Source organism: Nuphar pumila, chromosome 7, assembly GCF_984573655.1.
Source record: "Nuphar pumila chromosome 7, dmNupPumi1.hap1.1, whole genome shotgun sequence".
In the NCBI taxonomy this organism is placed as follows: domain Eukaryota; kingdom Viridiplantae; phylum Streptophyta; class Magnoliopsida; order Nymphaeales; family Nymphaeaceae; genus Nuphar; species Nuphar pumila.
Window position 1 is genome coordinate 15490944 of NC_143255.1, and position 18877 is coordinate 15509820.

General features: G+C 40.1%; 2 protein-coding genes across 2 annotated transcripts; both read left to right on the forward strand.

The window, feature by feature from the left end:
- Nucleotides 1-568: 568 nt before the first annotated feature.
- On the forward strand, nucleotides 569-3748 carry LOC149831257 (BTB/POZ and MATH domain-containing protein 2-like). The gene is made up of 4 exons (XM_090012973.1): nucleotides 569-948; nucleotides 2335-2674; nucleotides 3131-3407; nucleotides 3654-3748. Exons 1-4 carry the CDS (start codon nucleotides 569-571, stop codon nucleotides 3746-3748), a joined length of 1092 nt encoding a protein of 363 aa, XP_089869099.1.
- A 5940-nt stretch (nucleotides 3749-9688) lies between these two features.
- LOC149831258 (cationic amino acid transporter 1-like) lies at nucleotides 9689-16044 on the forward strand. Its single transcript, XM_090013771.1, has 3 exons — nucleotides 9689-9954; nucleotides 13636-14112; nucleotides 14564-16044. The coding sequence occupies exons 2-3, from the start codon at nucleotides 13722-13724 to the stop codon at nucleotides 15919-15921; spliced, it is 1749 nt and encodes a 582-aa protein (XP_089869897.1). The 5' UTR covers nucleotides 9689-9954; nucleotides 13636-13721; the 3' UTR covers nucleotides 15922-16044.
- Nucleotides 16045-18877: the final 2833 nt, after the last annotated feature.

An 18877-nucleotide genomic window follows, 5' to 3' on the forward strand; every position in this document is an offset into this window, starting at 1 on the left:
AACTCTCCCCAAACTAAGTTGTACCGTTCTGATGGAACTCCTCTTAAATTCTTTTGAGTAGGGGGTGTGAAAGGTTCGGGCAAGGTTCGGACTCAGGTCGAACCAGGCTGAAACTATATTTGAGATGATGGTATCGAGTTCCGCTGTGGGTCTAATCGGACTCACCACAAGAGAATTCATCCCCAGAAAAATAATATTTTTTATTAATTTTTATTATTTTTACATTGAAAATTTATGGATCTTAATCGGAATTCATGTATTAATCGAATCTTTTGAGTCTCACCCGAATTCTAATGGGTCTTCTTATTTATCACCAAACCCTGACCCTATAGGGTTCGGGTCGGGTTTAGGTAAAACCTAAATCGTTGACACCCCATCTTCCAAGGCAAATCCAACCCGTTTACATCCTGACTCTATTAGACTTGGAATTTGAAATTCATTTTTGGAAGTTCCTTGCCCAAGTGAAGAAGAAGCTCCCCAGAAAGCCCTTTGGAACCCACAGTGAAGAAGAAGAAGAAGAAGATACCCCGATCTTGCTTCCCTCTACATCGTGGAGGGATTTTTCGATATGGGAATTTTCGATTACTTCTGGGCCTCATCCTCCTCCACTCCCCTCACCACCTCCACCTATCTCACCCACACCATCGATGGTTTCCACCACTTCAAGATCAACGGCTACTCCCTCTGCAAGGGCTTGGGCGCCGGAAAATACATAGCCTCCGAAACGTTCACGGTCGGCTGGTATTCCTGGGAGGTCCGCTTCTATCCGCATGGGCATTCCCCCGAAGAGAAATCGGAGTTCGTTTCCTTCTGCGTGGCCCTCGCCAGCGAGGGGACCGACGTTAGTGCCCTGATCACATTGCATCTGATCATGTTACCGGACAGGAAACATGAGCACACAGTGTTTGATGGGAGTGACGAAATACAGACGTTAAAAAATCAAGGAAGGTTCTGTTATGGCTCTTAATCTGTCGTTGGTTCTTCGCTTATATGCAAATTTTGATCCTGAAAATCTTTTCTTTTTTCGTCACTACTGTCAATAGCAACGAACTCCAGTAACTTATGGGTCATTAAATACTCATTCTCTTCTTCTTCAGCATAATCTACTGGATCATCTTCTGGTTTTGGACCACAGACAAGATGATTCGATTCATTGATTTGTTTTAACTGTATGGACTCTTGTGCATGATCTCATTCTCTGGGGTTGGTATAGTTACACCTTGTCGCCATCCAGGATCACTCGTGTAAGAGTGATCAGTGGGGAAAACAACTTTGATATGGATTTCATAGCCAACCTCGCCCTGCCGAAAATAAATGGGGGCACCCCTCTTCCTCTCCCACGATCTGATTCGTGGGAGAGGAAGGGGCAGCACTTTCAAAAAACTGTACACAAGTTTTTTGAAAGTGCTGCATCCCCCGCACCCAAGTTTTTTTAAGGTGCTTCACACCTGCACCCGCACCCATGTGACATAGGGACCTTTAGTTATTTGGTTGCATATTTTAAATATAAGTGATGATGTGTTTTAAATATATAAAAATTTGTATGTCTTTATTTGTTTGTCATAAAAAGAATAATATAAACATGATTTATCTAAGCCCGACCATATGGATTGGCCGTTAATTATCTAATATGTATAATGGAAAAAATATATATGACCATAAAAACAATAATGTATACTTAGTGATTAGGTGGCATTTAGTGACATAATTAATATCCAAGTACCAATCGTATGAACTATGGAAAAGTAAATTCATTTTTTACGAGTATATTTAGCATTACAATCAACTAATTAATATGATTTATAAACTTCGTTTTCACTAAAGTGTTGTCAGTTGTGGAATTGACATATTGATAATTCGTCAAGATTATCAATGTAAGAATTTTAAAACTTAAAACAGCAAATAATAGTAGCAGGATAAGCAAGATGGGGATGAGTGAGAGTAAAAAATTTATTGTCTAGATATTTTGTACCAAGAATATGAAACTTTTCGCCTACTTTCCCTAATGTGTTTGTAGACTTCTGCTCATTTGGAATGCAGTAATTGCATCAGTTTGACTGCCTTGACCTTTGCAAAATGTTTACATCTTTCTGATTGTCTAAAGGGTCATTCTGTTTATGACTAAATATTTTGTATTTGATCAATGTAATATTTATTTCTCTTTAGTTTTTAATATGTTTCCTTGATTTTATTTTTTATTAGCCATTTAATATATTTCCTGATATTTGATGTGTCAGGAAAATTGTTAATCCCTTGCTTGTAGTATACATGAAAAAAGCCTCACATGGTTTCTTTGTGCAACTAGTCATGATGAGTGTGCTTGGTAATGTGCAGCTGCCGCCCACGTTCGCTCCTGAGATCTTATTTAGAACAGTCGAAGTACATTCAAGATGATTGCCTTTCATTTTGCTGTAGTATTGAAGTCGTTCAATCACCCACAAAGAGAGTTACTATTTCAGTACCACCCTCTAACATTCGACACCAATTCGGACAGCTCTTGGAGAGTGGAAAGGATGCAGATGTGAGCTTTATGGTTGATGGGGAGACATTTGCTGCCCACAAGTTTGTACTTGCCACACGTTCACCTGTATTTCGTGCTTTGCTTTTTGGACCAATGAGAGATCAGAATACAAGTAGTATAGAGGTTAAAGACGTGCAAACACCAATTTTCAAGGTTGTCAAATGTCGTTTTAGAGTCATGTTTTCTTTTATTAGAGACTTTTTTGGACTTTCAATCAATTTCTAAGACTGCTATCTATCTATCTAAGTACTTTGGTGGCATTAATGGTTTCTTTATGTAAAATTTTTAGTGAACAACTCAATATGGTTCTTTTTGTTGTGGCTTTTGCAGGCTTTACGCCATTTTATATACTGGGATAAGCTTCCTGCTTTTCTTTTTGGACCAACGAGTATAGAGGTTAAAGACATGCAAGCACCAATTTTCAAGGTTGTCAACTGTACTTTTAGAGTCATGTTTTCTTTCTCTTTTACTCGAGACTTTTTTGGACTTTCAATCATTTTCGAAGACTGCTATCTATTTATCTAAGTACTTTGGTGGGCCTAATGGTTTCTATATGCAAACTTTTCTGTGAACAACTCAGTATGGTTCTTTTTGTTGTGGCTTTTGCAGGCTTTACTCCATTTTATATACTGGGATAAGCTTCCTGATATGCAAGAGCTCGCGGGTGTAGATCCAAAATGTGGTTCAACTTTAATGGCACAACATCTGCTAGCAGCAGCTGACCGCTATGACATAGAGAGACTAAGGCTGCTTTGTGAATCTAAGCTCGTTGAGGAACTCAGCATAGATACAGTTGCAACAACTTTAGCCCTGGCAGAGCAGCACCATGGTGCTCAGCTTAAAACAGCTTGTCTCAAATTTATTTCAGTGTTGGCAAATTTGAAAGGTACCTAGACCCCTAACTTATTTTCTCTCCACTTGATTTTTGAATGTTGAACAGAGACCAGTCCAAGGTTTCACAACCTGGATTGTCACTAAAAAGTTGTGAATCAGTTTGATTCACTGTGGATTTTGAACTCAACAAAATAAAAACTGGAAGATGATAAAAAAGTAGTTCCAATTAACCATTCTTTATTTTTATCCAGGACTGCAATACTAATGATATTAACATGTTTTTATCATAATGTTGCAGCTGTTATAAAAACTGAGGGTTATAAGTATTTGATGAAGAGTTGCCCATCTATTTTGGCTGAACTCTTGGAGCATGTCGGAGAGCATTCAAGATAAGCTGGATAGAAGTGATAACAATGGAAGAAGGTTGAAACCTTGAACAATTATTTGCACTCTATTTTATGAAACTGTTCAAATGTTTTGTTATTTCTCCCTTTTTTCAACGCATTAATTTTCAGTTATTGAGCATATTCTTCGTGTAGTGGGGGTTTTGGCATTAGATCTTCAAGCTTTTCGAAGTACCTTAACTGCAGTACTTTTTTTTTTGACAAATATATCTAAGGTTAGGCAGACCCCTACCAGTTATACAACCATACCATTTGTTATTCTAACTTGCAACGTCCCAACACAAGGTGATGTGCATTATCTGCTCCTGCTAGACAAGCGGAGCCCCTGTTTGTTTTTAAACCATATCTTTTTATCACCATCTAAACCATGAAATATGTATTGTACACAAGTCTGTTCTATCCCAGACATTTCATAACTCTCCATATGCACACCTAGCTATGGCAAATGCTTATAACAGTCTTCCTAGTAGGAGTCTGACACATGTAAAATTCGACACTTCAGTTTCAGATATCCTTGTCATCATTTAGTAAAGATCAGCAATTGAAGGCCGTAATCCAAAAAATGCTGGTGTTTTTGGCAATTCAAAAATCAACGGCTGAAAAGTATTGAAAGGAACAAGATCCAAGTGTAGATTCCTATTATATCAACTATCTTAAATCCTACCAACAGGGCCTCCCCCTTGTTTGCCTAACCACAGCTTTCTTCAAAAAATTGCAAGTTAACAATTTGCATCAATGAGATCCTATAGGGAATACTATGACAGGAGATGATATAGGAGATGAATGAAACCGTGATTATACATGGAGCCAGGTATAGTTTGTAAAATTTTATACTAGACCCGGGCCTGACCCGAGTTCTGATTAAGATCTGCAAATTTTTAATGTAAAAATGATAAAAAGTTATTATTTTACTGGGTATGGCCTGGTCTGATTATCGGGTCCAAGTGTGGTTTCTCTTATATTGGGTGCAATTAAACCCAATATATTGGGGACAGTTCTGGTTTTACCTGGGTCCGAACCAAACACGACCCGTTGACACTTCTAATATATTATTGTTTCGCTGAGTGCATGTTTAAGTTTTTGCGTTCTTGACATGGCTCTAACTATATGCCTAGCAACATACAAGTCAAACATTGTTTTTGAGAAGCTGGTCTAGATTTTGGTCAACAAATAGGATCGATATCACAAATAATGGACACAATTAGTTATGGTAATTAGTTTGTCTTATTTATGGCATCATGTGTTTTAGCATATTATAAAAAAAAAATGGTTGAGAAACAGATAATTAATTTTCACCTACCAAGTTCTCGTGAGAATTTTAACATTGGGTAAGAAAGAGTCTTTTAGGGTATGTTTGATGCACTGTTTTCAGCATAATTTAGACGGAAATCTTATTGAGAACTGAGATTTCCGACAAATGTTGAACGCGGGGAATGGCTGGTAAACAAACAAAACAACTCATCACTCGACTCATCCCAAGATCGTTTGTGTTATGGTCAGCCGAGTAAGAGATTGTTCATTATCAGGAGTGGAGGTAAATATCAGCCAGGTTGGGCAAGTACCCTTACCCAAATGCTGTGCCCCCCAAAAACTTACCCACCCAACTATAGATATATAAAATAATGGGTATGTGCTAAATGAAACATCCTAAATGAGTTTTTCATTTTTTTTGTTTTATTTTTAAATTCACTTATGTACTTGATTTTATACTGACTTCTTGAAGTGTTAGATACGACACATTGGTGTGTTTTTATGACATTAAAAAAATCAATGGTCTAAAATCTTTGTAAATTTTTGAGGCTCCAAATATTTTTTTTTCATCAAAAACACATGGTCCATGTTTGAATTCCTTGCAAATCGATCATGCCCACCCCTCACTTTTTCATGTTTTTGCTAGTATCAGTCCAGATGCCAACAGTTACATGAAGCAACAGGCCATGTTTGGCAGCCTTGAATTGGAGGTTGTGTTGTGGTTTCCCCCATGCTCTCATACTCTTTTGTTCTTTGAAAGCAGTGGCTTTGCGAAACAATGCATTGAAAATGGTGTTGGCATGCAGACTCCCAACACCGCACTTCAACACCATTCACAGAATCACAAGAGGTTTTTTTTGGCAAATCCATCTGTCAACATCACTCACTGGCAAAACAATATTTTGGCGACACATTGAAACCATGTTTCCATCCCAATGCAAGGCTCTCAAACATAGCCAATTGCTCTACACTCAAATGTTGTAAATAGTTCCAACTCAGTCAGATCCAGATGGGTTTCAATCTGATCCAAATATCGGAATTAATGTACCTGGATTCATGTCTCTGTAGTTGAATAGTTTATGACCTGTAGGTCCCAGGCCCTTTAGTCTCGATGGGATGGCTTTAAGTTAAAAATTTTATAATATTACCAACATTTTGAAAATTACTTTGTTGATTCCACCACTAGTTTGAAATATATCCCCGAAAACCATCATATTATTGCAAGGTTTTCGAAACCACTCTATTTCTAGCATACCACGATATTATTGCATTTTTTTATATATGGTAGTTAAACGTTTAAATTTTTTGCATGATCTTTGTTATTAGTCTTACATACTAAGAATCTTGGATAGTTTCTTGAGAAAAACTAGGGGCCCTTAATTTCACTGCAAGGTGAGGGATGGGAAAAGGCTCAAATTTCATGGAAATCGGGGGTGGGGGGAGCTGGGGCCCATACCTACTTGCATGCACTTTCTATCTCTTTAGTTTGGGTGTTTGCTTCACCCATGGTGAGAAAAGCTGGGGGCTTTCTTGCCAACGTGGGCTGCAACAAATTATCACAAGTTTTTTCTTTGCTGACAAAATCCCAAGGTTTGCCATAAGGTTACATTTATACATACAACTTGCAAAAGTCACCAGGTTAACAGGACATCACAAGCACGAAACCTACGGGTACCATCCCTTGCTACAAGGTCGAAGCTGGGTGTGTTCGTCGGTCGGCGGCGGGATGCGCCTCATGGGTTTTACAAACCGGAGGCCAGCCAGTGTGTGGTGGGTAATTGAGAGGAGAAAGGGGGGAGGGGGGGGGGGGGGGAGTTTCCCTTAGACTATGAAAAGGAAAAATGCTGTTGATTAGGAAAAAAAATCCTTTCTATAATTATAATATTTGTGCAAGATAACACCAGGGCCTGTTTATTTCAAGGCATTTGAAGGCAAAATCCTGACCTAGTGGGAAAGTGCATGCCTTTTATACATTGCTGAAACAAGCACCAAAAGATAGGTGAGAAGTTTTTTTTTTCCACAGTGAAAGCTGGAGTTAGGCAGACCCCTACCAGTTATACAACTATACCATTGGGATTCGAACTTGCAACCTCCCAAAACACACACACACACACACGAGACCCATAAAGAATGTGTATTAGAAGGCCAAAGAAACAAGAAGAACTCAACACATTCAACGCATCTAAACGAAGTTCATGCATCCTTCGGTTCTCTGGTTAACAATGCAAATGGGTTGGATTTGGTTTGGACGTAGGATCTGACCTGATCAGATTCAATATCGGTTAAGCTACACTTTTACGAGTAATGGATTTTATATGTCAAAATCAGATCTAGATTCGGTTTCGGGTTCGTATGTACAACTCTAAAACTGAATCTGACTTGTTTAGTTAATCGGATATGAAACGCTTTACCGTGTCCGATTAAACAGTAATGTGTCGGCAGGATATTCAAAGTTCAAACCAAACTCAATAGTCAACATTTCGGATCGGACCCACCTAGGTCCACACTGGTTCTGACCATTTTTCAGCCGTTTTTTTAAACCCCACCACAGCCCATATTGTGGGCTCACCCAGTTTGGTTATACCAAAGTCTAAGTCACGAGTCATGACTACGTGTAGACGAGCTCATGTACCTTTAATTATGTTGCCCCAGAGCACCGTTTGATCTTATTTTTAAGGAAAGTTTTCATTTTTTTTATTACTTTCTTAAAAGTTTGACGGCCAGATCTTGGGCTTTGCCTCAAGGTACATGAGGACAATGCTCATGTAATCACTACTCTTCTAGTCTTCTTTGTGGCCTTCCATCCTCAAGATTGACGGTCAAAATCGTGCTATCGGCATTCACATCTCTTTATTATCTACCAACCCACCATGCTCCACGTCATTATTGTCCGTGTGCATTTATATGTATCTTGTACGCAAATGACTTACGAGATGCTTCCGAGATTCCGTTTGAGAGAAAGATGAGCTTTCACGATTTTACCAAAAAGCCCACTTGCTTGACCAAATACAACAAGGCTGCCAAGAGTCAACGACTAAAAAGTTGGACCCCCTTCTTGACCTAGGCCATGTCACATTGGTCGTTCACTAAGGCTTCGTGGGTGGAATGAGATTGCTGGATGTTTAGGTCACACTACCCTAACTGTGGGGTCTTGGGTTCGAATCCCAAAAGGGGTTATCGCTCAGCTTTGACTATCACAAAAGACCTTCAGGTTAGTTGGTCTTCTTTGGTGATTAGACTTGGGTAGAGTTTCGGTCAACCGTCAACATACTTCACATTTTACTTGGCTTTCATCTTTAAGTTTGTCCGGTGGTTAGCCTTAGTAGGAGCCATAGTGACAAAAGTTTTAAACGGCAATTTCTCCGGAGATTTTTAACTTTCTGCATATATTTCTCAAGTTTTTTTTGGCAAAATCTTGAAAAAATATAAAAAAAAATCAAATAATTTCTCAAAAAATCTAAAATCACAATATTTTGTAATCTCGCAAAAAATACCATTTTTAACTTTCAAAATATAATTCGTAAATCTCACGATATTTATCGCTATGGTCGGAGGTTGAGTCATTTACAAACATAATTGAACTTTTGTTGCACTTGAGTGTATCAACTTATAAGTCTTTTTTTTTTAATCTTTATTTGCTTCTCAGGAGCTCATTTTGGTAGAGTGAAACTGAACCTTTCTCGGTTATGAAAATTTATGAGAAGCTTGTTTTTTATAATATGTCAAACTTCCTTGATATTGAAATGATTTTCTTTTGAATTTATTTTCATTTTGAAACTTGGTAGAATATTATTTTCATTTTGAATTTATCTTTTATTGTCAACCTACATATCAATTGTGTGCTTAAAAATGCCTAAATTTCAAATCAAAACATTCCATATACTTTGTATAATCAGGGCTTTGACCAGGAGGTAGTATTCTCTCAAGAGCAACTGTGACTTTAAACAAGACTCAGACCAAGACCAAGTTGACTTAGACCTCACCTAGACAAACCCCATCAGAGTCAAGTATGACACTTTGTTGTCAAGCACCCTGGACCAAGATTAGTTTAGAGAGTCTTGGATAACTTGCCCAAGCAAATTTATTGTTTCTTGTAACCCGGCCGATTTCGAGCTCTCGATGGCTTCTCATCTGCAAACTAAGTCGAGTCCAAACCTGATTTGGATCAGGAATGAGTCTGACTCTGACTTGGATCCTGCAAATTCGGGACTGATGTGAACATTCGAGACCAAAATCTATATCCAAGGTCGGGACTTGCCATATAATCGGGTTTATAACAGTTCAAGGTCCGACCCGCACGTAGCAGGCAAACACAGGTAACCTATCGAGGACAATGGTAGTTTAGTAAATTCTAGGGGCACGAAGGGCAAATGTCAGTCCTCAGTCTCCAGTCAACAAAAGTCGGAAACAAGAGCCGTCCTATTGGTGTGAAATGGATGCTCTGCCTATCTGGCAGCAGTAACCCATGGCGTCACGCTCTCAGCCGTTCGATCACAGAAGGACCTTCGATAATCAGACGTGGCAAAATCTGATCCGTCGGACTCTCGGATGTCGTTGATCTTTGAGTCAACTGGTAGCCAGAATCTTTGGCTAAGTGGGATGCATGCTTCAGCTAATTACAAGCCGACACGTATCAAGAAGAGATATTATATATATAGTTCGCCGGTTTAGCTCTGGCACCGCAAAGAACGGACTCGTGTTCTCCGGCAAAGCGCGAGAAGATCCGAGCTCTCTCCGGAGACGAAATATACCAAAAAGACAAATTTCCGGTGTTATCTGTATATCTTGCGGCATACATATTTCCGTTTCTGGCGTTTATCAAAGAATTGCTCGATTTTCCGACCAATTCATCACCGGATTCCGGTGCGATCGGCTTTCCCGGACGTCGCTGCACCTCCCGGATCTCCGTAGATCGCTCATATCGGAAGGATAGGATCGGCTCAGGTAAATCTCTCGATCTCTGACTCTTGAGATTCCATCATGTAGTTCTGTTTTAGTGCGAATTTATGCTTCTGCCCTTCATTGGCTCGTGAATTTTCCATCTTTTCCGGCAAGAATTCGACGTATATCTTTTGAATTTAGATCAGAAATTTTAAAGGATTAGTGCTGGTTATTATTTTTTTCTATATTTAATTTGATAATGGAGTCGTTTTCATCATGTTGTTCCATTCGGACGTTTCCGCTTCCTCTGTTTCTAATGCAAATTACTTGTAGAAGGTATGAACCGAAGAGAAGAAAGGAAATTTAAATATTTAGAGGAAAATGTATTAAATTAGTTCTTCTAGAGGTTTTCCTACTCAACTTGTTTGGAAATTATTAGTTTTTCTGGGAGAAGAATGGAGATTTTGTGGCTATAAAGTTGCTCGGTATTTGGTTGAGAGAGAGAGAGGTCTCTGTTTATGCTTGGTGCTTTAGGCTTCTCGATGGAGAAGTTCGGTGTTTTGAGGTGTTAAAAGAGGGTTCTGCACGGAGTTTGGAGTTGTCACGGTAAACACCGTGAAGATTTGGGCGAATCATTGTCACACATATAAGAGATATTTTGAAAATATCGTGCTATGTTGAAAATCACCTCAATAGGGAAAATATCATGATATTCCCAAGATATGGGAGATCTGAAATATCGTGATAGTACCACGATATTTTCAGTTCCAGTTACCCTTTATTCCCTATTTATTATGTTTCTTTTTAAAAAAGTTCAATTTCTTTTAACTATCCAGATTTTCTTAGAAAACCTCTAATTTTCAAGATATTCACTTTGCTGAAAATTATCCAAGATTAAGGCTTGTGACTATTGAATCAATCGTACTAAATATCTTTCATGAAATGAAACAATCTCTCTCTCTCTCTCTCTCTCTCTCTCTCTCTCTCTCTCTCTCTCTCTCTCTCTCTCTCTCTCTCTCTCTCTCTCTCTCTCTCTCTTCTTTTGGATCTCCATCTCTGAGAAGCTGTTGGAATTCGGTTTTCACATGACTTGTTGTCAGATTATGGTTTAGTTAATTGCGTTTAGGACTTAAAACTTCCTTTTTCCTGTTAGTTCGTTACTTTTCTTTATATGATCTGGAAGTGGTTGGATACACATGCATATCCAGAAACGAAGGATACAATTTTCTAAATTATCCTACTGTTATTGGTAAGAGATGCCAACCTTTTTTTTTTATTGTTACACCGAGAAACCCTGACCGCGGTGCCAGGTAGATCATAGAACACCCAGGGGTGAAACCCCGAAGCTAGGACCCTCGCTCCTTGGAGTGTCAACGGGTTTGGTTCGGACCCAGGTGAAACCAGACTTGGACCAGATTTTTAGGTATGGTATCAGGTCCGAACCCGGGTCTAATCAGGTCCACTATAAGAAAACCATACCCGGATCCGATAAAAACTACATGAACCATACCCGGCAAAACCACATTTTTTTATCATTCTTACATTGAAATTTTGTGGGTCTTAATCAGAACTCGGGTCGGGTCTGGATCTGGTATAAAATTTCACAAACTATATCCAAGTCCATGTATTAATCGGACCTTCGGGTCCGGACCCGAGTTTTCTTATTTATCACCATACCCTATAGGGTTTGGTTCAAGTCGGGTCCAGGTAAACCATGCCCGTTGACAACCCCTACTCGCACCCAGAGCCTATGCGTCACATAGGCCAAAACGCCAAACTTATCAGTATACTTCAGGAAAGCATTTTATGCTAACAAGGTCAAGGGAGAAATTGGTTGGTAGACAACAATGGCATTGCAGACTAGGGATGCAAATAGGTCGGATCCAAGATGGAGGTTTTGCAATTTTTTGGCTGTTCGGAATCGGACTCTCCATAAGTTTAGCTGTTCTGAATCCGATCCGTTTGCGTTTCTGTTGGGGACCAATGTTGTGATTTATAAAACCTTTCTAGCTTGCAGAGTATGCGGTTTTTCCCAAAATTTCCTCATGTCTTGTTAATTCTAGAAATACTGAGCGTATGCAACTGGGACATCACGTGAAACAGATCTCGACTTTTGTGCTACAGTCCGAGTCCTCAGTACTCCTCATTTACTGGATCTCTGAATTACTAAGATTTGACAAGTAATTTCAGAGTCTATGGAGTGTTAAAGTTTTTTTACTGTGACCAATTCATAGTTCTAAGGTGGATCCAGAGTCAAGCTGCTGGGTCAAAACTGGCCTCACCTATTATTCGGCCAGGGTCTCAAACGGAGAAAGGTTGACCAACCAGCGAGCAGCGTGTGTAGCCAGGAACAGTTAGTTGTCACACGTGTTGCATTTGCATTGCCCATTACCCGAAAATGAGTTTGTTTCAAATCATGTGAGCCCAATGAACCGATGAAATTACGACAATTCTTCCATTCCACATAATTGTGAGAAATTTTTTTTTTCAAAAGGCAAGCTGGGGTTAGGCAGACCCCACCCGTTATTATTCAACGTACCACTGGGTTTTGAACCTGTGATGTCCCACCACATGGAAACAGACGTGCACGGACAACTCCTACCTACCACGCGGAGCCCCATTTTTTTTTTTTTTTGTGGCAGAGGGATTCGATTCTGGGCCTTGAGCTTGACACAGGACCCTGCTTACCTACCACGTGGGAAACCACCGGGTAACCACTTAATTGTGAGAACTTCGTCGCGCACAAAGTGGTCCCAAAATCAACAGGACCTCTGAATGAGGACTGCCAATGGGTCGAGTTTACCTTGGGTAACCGACTCAACCGAACCTGAAAATTTGAGTATGGGCATAACAGAGTACTGATCCAAATGTTATTCGGATTGACTCTAACCCAAACCGTATGGAAGATGTCTCTTGTGTAAAAGAAAATCGGTATAAATTGAATGCTCCGAGAGAAAAGAATAAATTATGTTTCCATAATATGCCTCCGTTCCCCTTCCGACCAGGAATCATAGTCCAGGTGCACGTGTTTTTGTATCCTCAAGGATTGAGATAAGGTGCAATGTGATTGCACACTTTAAGTGTGCTGCTGCACCTTATCACGCACCATTTGTTGGGCTCCACAGCTGATAGGCTGTACCCCCAAATATGGTGTGTGGATATGATGCGTGATCAGCAGCATACTTAAAAGTGTGCAATCCGTTGCACCAGATCTTCCCTCGTGCTCACCTCCGGCCCGCTATTTTTGCGTCTCTGTGTACCCTGTTGTGTAATAGACCATTTAACAAGGGAGAAGTGTGCTGGTAGCCCTACTTTCCCTTGTCCCTCTATGATCTCTCGAGTTATTTTTTCTTCCTTGCATAGAAGAAATCACTTCCCTGTTGCGAACTATTTTAATCTTTCTTCTTTCGTTTGTTAGCCCTCTAAGGAGGTCTCCCCAGTTTTGCTTCCTCAGGATAGCCTTTTTTCGACTTGCATCACTTGAAAAGATATTTTTCTCATCCCCTTGTTTGGTAGGTATAGCAAGTCTCTCTCTCTCTGGAGGTTATTTACAAACAAGGGACTTGGAATCTTTCAGAGCAAAATATTACCGTTTTGAATTGAAATATTCATGTTGGTATCCCTTTTACATGAAATATTTGTTCTTTCCCTCCTCATCTTCCTTCTCTCCAGTACAAACAATTGTGATCCTCCTTGTTCAACCTCCTCCTCATTCTCTAAACACACTTCTGTCTTGTTATGCAGGATAAGTGAATCAGCAACACCGTGAAGAAGACTCTCAACCATCTCCTTTAATCAAGGGGAAGAAGAAGAAGAAGAAAGAAAAAAAAATGGTGGTGGCAAAGAGGAAGGGCTGGTCGTGCGGCAAGGATGATTTCTTCCCGGAGGAGTCCTTCAGCAATTGGGGAAGTTACCTCAACGCCCTCAAGGAGACGAAGACCCGGCTGACGGATCGGATCATGACTCGGTCCCTGGACCAGACCGAGCTCAACGAGGTGCGGGCCAGGAGCCAGCATGACATGAAACGGACCCTCACCTGGTGGGACCTCATCTGGTTCGGTGTGGGGGCCGTCATAGGCGCCGGCATATTCGTCCTCACTGGGTTGGAGGCCCAGTCCCAAGCAGGGCCCGCTGTGGTGCTCTCCTACGTGGTCTCCGGCATCTCGGCAATGCTCTCTGTCTTTTGCTACACCGAGTTCGCCGTCGAGATTCCTGTTGCAGGTTTGCCCCTTTTTCTTCCTCACCCACTTATTTCTCCCAGTAGATCCAGTGATAGAGACCGAGTACTTTACAAAGCACCCGGGCCACACAAAACATAGAAAATCGCTGCACATGTAACGATTTTCTGTATTTTGTGTTTTACACATAAATTTGTTGCATGCATAGTGATTTTTCGTATTTGGTTTTACACGTAAAATAACTGCACTCTGATTGCAAGATTCGTTTGGTTCATCCTTTGCCATTATTATTCAACAAAGGCATTTTTTTTCATCAACTTATGGGCAAGAATTCTTGCAGTTATAAGCTTATAGCTTCGAAAAATAGAGCAATAGCAGTGAGATATATCGTCCTTATTGACCTCCATCGATCCTTGTAGTACCCGAGTACTTTTAAAAGTACTTGGGCCTGCTCACATAACCATGCCTCGCGTTGATCTGATATGTCTGTGCAGGTGGTTCCTTTGCTTATCTTCGAGTTGAACTTGGAGATTTTGTAGCTTTCATTGCGGCTGGAAACATTCTTTTGGAGTATGTAATTGGCGGAGCAGCGGTAGCTCGGTCCTGGACATCTTATTTCGCCACTCTTCTAGGCCACCAGCCTGATAAGTTCCGGATCATCACAAACCTCGCCACAAACTACAACAAGCTTGATCCCATAGCTGTTGGAGTCATCATCATCATCGGCATCATCGCTTCCCTTAGCACCAAGGGAACTTCGCGCTTCAACTACATTGCATCCATAATTCATATGCTAGTAATTGTGTTTATCATCGTCGCCGGCTTGACGAAGGCCAAAACCAGCAACTACTCAGATTTCGCCCCCTACGGCGTTCGTGGCATCTTCAAGGCCTCTGCGGTGCTGTTCTTTGCATATGTGGGCTTTGACGCGGTCTCGACGATGGCCGAAGAGACCAAGAACCCGGCTAGAGACATACCAATCGGTCTAGTGGGCTCGATGACTATCACAACATTTTGCTACTGCATCATGGCCGTGACCCTCTGCCTGATGCAGAACTACAAAAGCATTGATGCTGATGCACCCTTCTCAATTGCATTTGGGAATGTGGGAATGAAATGGGCTAAGTACATTGTAGCATTTGGTGCACTGAAGGGGATGACAACGGTCCTTTTGGTGAGTGCGGTCGGCCAGGCCCGGTACTTGACCCACATCTCGAGGACTCATATGATCCCTCCTTGGTTCGCGCTCGTCAACGAGCGGACTGGTACACCGGTTAATGCAACCGCCGTTATGCTAGCGGCCACTGCTATCATTGCCTTCTTCACCAGCCTCAACATCTTGTCCAACCTGCTGTCCATTTCAACCCTGTTCATCTTCATGTTGGTGGCGGTGGCTCTGCTGGTACGCCGGTACTATGTGTCCGGTGAGACGACCAAGTCTAACCAGATGAAGCTGATCTTCTTCATTGTGTTGATACTTGGGTCCTCTATTGCTACTGCGGTCTACTGGGCTGCCAGCACAAATGAGTGGATTGCTTACTGTATCACTGTGCCCATATGGTTCTTGGCAACACTGGGCCTGGACATCTTCGTGCCTAAGGCCAGGGCTCCGAAGCTGTGGGGTGTTCCACTCGTGCCGTGGTTGCCGTCAGCCTCGATCGCAATCAACATTTTTCTGCTGGGCTCGATCGATTCGAAATCGTTCATGAGGTTCGGGATATGGACTGCATTCCTTCTGGTGTACTATTTCCTTGTGGGTCTTCATGCATCTTATGACACTGCAAAGGCGTCGGAGCCCAGCAAGTTGAACTCAGTGGAAGAGGGTCAGTCCGGCTCGGCAGGACGTAGTTGATAGTTGGTTGCTTCAATTGTTCGGATCTATTTAGCCTAGTGATTGCTTTCTTCCTTTCTTGTGCTTTCTGTTAATTATGTCTGTTGTATATGAAACAGTTGATGAAGGATTTAAAAGTTTCAATCTCTCTCTCACTCTCTCTCTATATACATAGTAACATATATATTATTTATGTGTGACTGTTGTATAAAAAACAGTCGATGAAGAAAGGGTTTAAAAGTTTCAATCTCTCTCCCTATATATATATATATATATATATATATATATATATATATATATATATATATATATATATATGAAAACCTACATATGTGTTCACAGCATGATTGCTCTACTAGAAAAGGACACTTGGATCATGCATTTTGAATGAAAAAATGGTATTTTGAGCCGGAATACCATTACTAGAAATGGACAGCATGATTGCTTTACTAGAAATGATTTTTGAAACTTTATAAAAACATATTCATGCATTAAAATCAAATGTTCAAAGAACTGATTCCTTTGAAAACAACTGCATAGATCACATCTGAAAAAATATTGAAAATCTAATAAATATTTCTTATGTAGGGTAATGGAAACCTACCCACTAGAAAACCTATATCAACCCTACCACTAAGAAACATGCCATTGGATTTTCGAGGTTTCTTCAAAATTCTAACCTTACATATATGACCTATGTGGTTGTTTTCATAGGAATCAGTTCTTGGAGCTTTTGATTTCAATGCATGGATAAGTTTTTATAAGGTTTCAAAAATCAATGACTTCAATTTTCATAAAATTTTGAGGCTTCAAATACCATTTTTTCATCCAAAATGCATGGTCCAAGTGTTAATTTCTAGTAAATCAATCACGTTGATCACATTTGTAAGGTCAAAATTTTGAAAAAACACCAAAATTTTTAAAATGTTTCTTAGTGGGTAGGGTTAGTAGGTTTTCTACTAAGTATATATATAGTGATGGGTAGGTGCCTGACACTTTCTGGTGCTTATCTCGTGCCTACCAAGCTTTGGAAAGATTGTTTCTAACTTTTTTTTAAATCTGACCATACATATGTGATATACATGCTTGATTTTGTGGGAATCAACTTTTGTATTGTCCGATTCTGACACCAAATTAGTTTTTATAATATTCAAAAATCAAGGGTCTACCCATTTTAAAATATATTCAATGCTTAAAAATTATTTTTTCTCAAAAAAAATAATCCAAATGTTATTTTCTAGCAAATCAATCACGCAGAACACATCTATAAGGTCGGATTTTTTGAAAAACAACTTGAAAACCCCTATCCAAGATAGGTAGGCACAAAAAGCTTCAGGCACATTCTAATTGGATTTTATGTATTTTCTACAATTCTGACTCCACAAATGTGTTTGAAGTGGTCTTTACTAGGACTTGACACCTAGATCATGTTTCTACGATAAAAAAATATTTGGAGCCTCAAAATTTTACAAAGATTTTGGATCATTGATTTTTCAAATCTTTTTTTTTTTTCGACAGAAAAAGCTGGGGTTAGACAGAACCCTACCAGTTATACAACCATACCATGGAGTTCGAACTCTCAATGTTCCAACACAAGGTATCCTGCACTAACTGCTCCTACCAGACAAGCAGAACCCAGGCCCGTTGGTGATTTTTCAAATTTTTATAAAAACTTACTCATGCATCAAAATCAATCTCCAATAGCTGATCCCTCTAAAACCAAGTATGTATATCACACATCTATGGTAAAAAAAAAGATCCTGAAAAATCCTTTTAACATGTTTCACTTAGCATGTTCTTGTCACTCGTGTGTGGTGTGAGCATGTGCACTGTGTACGTGTATGAAAGTATCAATTCAACAAATGAGGTGCATTCTGTTTTTTCCGTTTTCCTTATTTGGATATCTCTGAATCTCTTTCACTCTTTTTCCGTAATTATAGATTCTGATTGCCGTTACATCTGGATAAAGATGTAACGGCCAGTTTATATTTTTCACTTTTTTCCATTTCAAACTTCAATAGGTGAGAACTAAGAATTTATTGACGACCTTTTTTTTCTCTTCTTTTTTTGTTTTGTTTGATTCTACTAACCGTTGATCTCCCAGATGAAGGGTATTCAACCAATGTGATAGTTTTGCTCCTTGTTGACGGCAACCACCATGCCAATTATGAACCCACTAGACTTTGCAGGAATTGCACAAGCATCCTTTTTTGTTCTTGGGGTCTCAGTCACTGAGTTCATTGGGGTAAAACCTGGAGGCCCCTTTTGCCCACAAGAAAGTGTGAAAAGATCAAGTGCAATATGATTGCACAAAATTTGTGAATTAAGCACCTGATCACCCTTTGGGGACAAGCCTGTCAGTTGTCGGGCTCAAGTCCTATGGAGGGGGATCAGGTGCTTAATGCACAAATTTTGTGACATGTGATTGCACCCAATCCGGACTCAAACAAAGTACATTCAACCTTGGCCTCGCAGTAAGGGATGCACACTCATGGGTTTTGAACTTGTGATATCCCGTCAACTCGATGATGTTCATGAGTCGCTCCTACCAAATGAGTATAGTGCTCATCTTACACCCTCTCATCTTTTTTAGAGAGAAATTGACTATATTTTTGAGATGTTTGAGATTTCCTACGTGCAGCTGATTGAGAACATAGCAATGCCATCATGAGGGATCAAGCAGTGACAAATTTATTGCAAAAATTGATGATACCAACTTCAAGCAAATGCTGTTTTAGGTGGTTAGTACAGCAATTGGTTCACGTACAGTCCCTTGGTTTAGATCAAGTTCCATCTTAGAAATAGCCAAACAGGTATCTCTCTAGCTAACTCAGCCGACCAAATAAACCTAGCGGATACACTAGATGGGTCCAGGCGTTTTCTCACCTATAATTGGATGCGGGTCCGAAGCCGGACTTCGAAATCCGGCGAACTTCACATTTAGCGGCCAGGATGCAATTTCCTTGCAATGCATGTG

Bases quoted from the DNA above. Each gene is read 5' to 3' on its own strand.
- LOC149831257 (XM_090012973.1), top strand. From the start codon at position 569: ATGGGAATTTTCGATTACTTCTGGGCCTCATCCTCCTCCACTCCCCTC. The intron at 949-2,334 runs GTTCTGTTATGG...GGTAATGTGCAG, and splicing joins ACGTTAAAAAATCAAGGAAG to CTGCCGCCCACGTTCGCTCC. The intron at 3,408-3,653 runs GTACCTAGACCC...ATAATGTTGCAG, and splicing joins AGTGTTGGCAAATTTGAAAG to CTGTTATAAAAACTGAGGGT.
- LOC149831258 (XM_090013771.1), top strand. From the start codon at position 13,722: ATGGTGGTGGCAAAGAGGAAGGGCTGGTCGTGCGGCAAGGATGATTTC. The intron at 14,113-14,563 runs GTTTGCCCCTTT...ATGTCTGTGCAG, and splicing joins CGTCGAGATTCCTGTTGCAG to GTGGTTCCTTTGCTTATCTT.